This window comes from Corvus brachyrhynchos, unplaced genomic scaffold, assembly GCF_000691975.1.
Source record: "Corvus brachyrhynchos isolate BGI_N302 unplaced genomic scaffold, ASM69197v1 scaffold65, whole genome shotgun sequence".
In the NCBI taxonomy this organism is placed as follows: domain Eukaryota; kingdom Metazoa; phylum Chordata; class Aves; order Passeriformes; family Corvidae; genus Corvus; species Corvus brachyrhynchos.
This window is the reverse complement of record NW_008238365.1, coordinates 2,333,107-2,336,034: the sequence shown is the minus strand read 5'-3', so window position 1 is coordinate 2,336,034 and position 2,928 is coordinate 2,333,107. Positions and strand designations below refer to the sequence as shown.

Here is a 2,928-nt window from a genome sequence, read left to right as displayed (position 1 = left end):
GCCATTTTTAGGGGGCCATTTTTAGGGCGCCATTTTTAGGGCGCCATTTTTAGGGGGCCATTTTTAGGAGCCATTTTTAGGAGCCATTTTTAGGGGCCATTTTTAGGGAGCCATTTTTAGGCCGCCATTTTTAGGCCGCCATTTTCAGGTGCCTCCATCACACCCAGGCAACCAAAGCACGAGGGGTGGGCACCTAAACCCCAAGGTAGGCATCAGGGTGGCCTCTCACCGGTCTGGTTGAGCTGCAGGGTGCTCTTGCTCCACTGGGACAACCCCACAATCGCCACCATCTTGGCGCCCAGGCTGGAGCGTCGCTTCTTGCTGGCGGTGAGGGTGACGGAGTCGGCGCTGCCGCGGGCGCTCTTCTCCAGGTTGTACATCTCGCCGCTGATGCTGGAGCTGCGCACCACATTCCGGGCGGATGAGGAGCTGGCATCCCCGTTGAACATGGTCAGCGCGCCCGCCGGCACCGGCACCGGCTCTGCTGCCCGGGATCAGCTGCGGGGACAAAGCGGGGACGCCTTGGGCACTGAGGGGTGGCAGCGGTTGTGGCACCGCTGTCGCATCCCCGCAGGGATGGGCGGTCCCCTCAAAGTGTTCACAAATCCGGGAAATTCAGGTGGCACCATGCAGAGAGAGCTGGAAATCAGGGAAAGGTTCTTCCCCCAGAGGGTGCTGGGCAGTGCCCAGGCTCCCCAGGAAATGGGCATGGCCCTGAGGCTGCCAGAGCTCTGGGATGGTTGGACAACGCTCCCAGGGATGCACAGGGTGGGATTGTTGGGGTGTCTGTGCAGGGCCAGGGGTTGGACTGCATGATCCCTGTGGATTCCTTTCATCTCAGTATATTCCAAGATTTTTTTCCCACCCATGAGAGCAGGACCCCCCGGGGGAACACCCAGCCCTGCCTCAGCTCCCTGTAGGACCTGGACACTCCCAACAGCCAGGAGACACCAGGGTGGGCAGAAGGCTCTGAGTGTCACCAACCTGCCCAGCCAGGGACAAGGGGACAGCCCCATCCACCCCTGAGGGTGTCCAAAATCGCATCCGGCCAAGTTTTCCCTGCACATCCCCTTCTCCAAACCGTGTCCAGGTCAGCCTGCTCCAGGTGATTCCACCCCGGGATGGGAATCCCTGGAGCAGAGAGTGCACTGGAGGTGGATGCCAGACCTCCCGCACGGCCCTGCCGCCTTCCCTTGCCCATGAATATTTAAACTCCAGCGGCATGGAGCATCCATCTTCCAGGGAAAGGTGAATTATTAACTGCAGGCCAAGCGAAGCCACTTTGTGATAATGGATGGAGGCAGCGCCTGGAAAAATGTTTCCCTTTCAGGAGAGAGGGATGGGCACGAGCGCGGGGAAGCTGCGGCAGGGGGAGTGGGGCAGGCTGGGGGCTCTGCTGCTCCACAGCGGGCACGGCTGGGACGGGACCTGATGGGAATCATGGACTCAGGGTATGACTGGGATGAGACCTGGCAGGAGCTGTGGGATCAGCTCCAGCACCGCTGAACTCGTGGATTTATCAATTCCAAGGGTGAGCGGGTGTTTAGTCATTAATGTCATTAACGAGCTCCCTCCTGGCTGGGGTTTCCCCCCTGGCTCTGCCCGGGCACTGACCCACGGCCTTCTCCCCACTCCTTGTGCCCAGGGGGGCTCAGCACTGAGCTCCAGCTCTGGAGGGATGGATCCCCTGGGAAAAAGCCATTGATGTGGGGTGCATCCCAGCTCCAGAGGGATGGAGCTCTTTGGATAAAGCCATTGATGTGGGGTGCATCCCAGCTCCAGAGGGATGGATCCCCTGGGATAAAGCTGTCGGTGTGGGATGAGCCACAGCTCCAGAGGGATGGATCTCTTTGGATAAAGCCGTTGGTGTGGGATGTATCCCAGCTCCAGAGGGATGGAGCCCCTGGGATAAAGCCATTGGTGTGGGATGTATCCCAGCTCCAGAGGGATGGAGCCCCTGGGATAAAGCCATCGGTGTGGGATGCATCCCAGCTCCGGAGGGATGGAGCCCCTGGGATAAAGCTGTCGGTGTGGGATGAGCCCCAGCTCCAGAGGGATGGAGCTCCCGGGATAAAGCCGTCAGTGTGGGATGCATCCCAGCTCCAGAGGGATGGAGCCCCTGGGATAAAGCCATCGGTGTGGGATGTATCCCAGCTCCGGACGGATGGAGCCATTGGCATCAGGTGCATCCCAGCTCCGGAGCTGCCCCATCACAGGCATGTGCCAATGTCCAGCACCTCCTTGAAGAGGGATCAGGGCTGATCCGCTGCCTTGGGCTCATCCTTTGGGATGACACTTTCCAATGCCACCCTCCGGCTCCAAACCCGCTGCAATCTCTGAGTTTTCCCTTAGGATGCACCCGACACAGGGAATGGATCCCAAACTCTTCCCCCGCCGCAGTGTCCCGCTGCACCCCGTGCCTCAGTTTCCCCACAGGCAAACCTGGATGAGGCTGTGCCTGAACAAACACAAATCCCTCTGCCAGAGGGCTCAGCCAGGCCCAGCCCAGGCCCCTCCACGTTCCAGGTGAGAAATCCCTTGAACAACCCAACCCTGTAGGGCCAGGAGAACACAAAAGGCTCCTGTTGCTGTCCCCTGCTTGCCGCTCCAGCCGCCCGGAGAGCACCAGGCTCTGGTGGGAGCAAATTAGATCAGGAGAGCAGAGCGCTAATGGGATCATTTCCAATGCAACACACACAGGGATAATCCGCCGCAAAGGAAGCGGAGCGCGCTCCTCAGCCCGAAGGGAGGATTTGCTTTCCCCTGCCCGTGATTTTACCCCTTATCTCTCTGCACAATCTGTTTCTGCCCGGAGCAGGTCCTGGGTTGGGGGCTCAGGGGCTGCCTGGTGCTGAGATGAGCTGGGCTGGAGGCTGGGTTTGAGTGCTGGAGCTTGTGGCTGCCACAGCTGAGCTGGCCTTGGCACAG

General features: G+C 59.9%; 1 protein-coding gene across 3 annotated transcripts in view; it reads right to left on the bottom strand.

The window, feature by feature from the left end:
• RIMS3 (regulating synaptic membrane exocytosis 3) overlaps positions 1-2,928 on the bottom strand; it is a 19,027-nt gene that overhangs the window by 4,790 nt on the left and 11,309 nt on the right. For all 3 annotated transcript variants that reach the window (XM_017736154.1, XM_008635103.2, XM_017736153.1), the window contains exon 2: positions 230-498. In XM_017736154.1, the coding sequence (XP_017591643.1) occupies positions 230-449 (220 nt within the window). In that variant the 5' untranslated portion in view covers positions 450-498. The remainder of the gene's footprint in view (positions 1-229; positions 499-2,928) is intronic.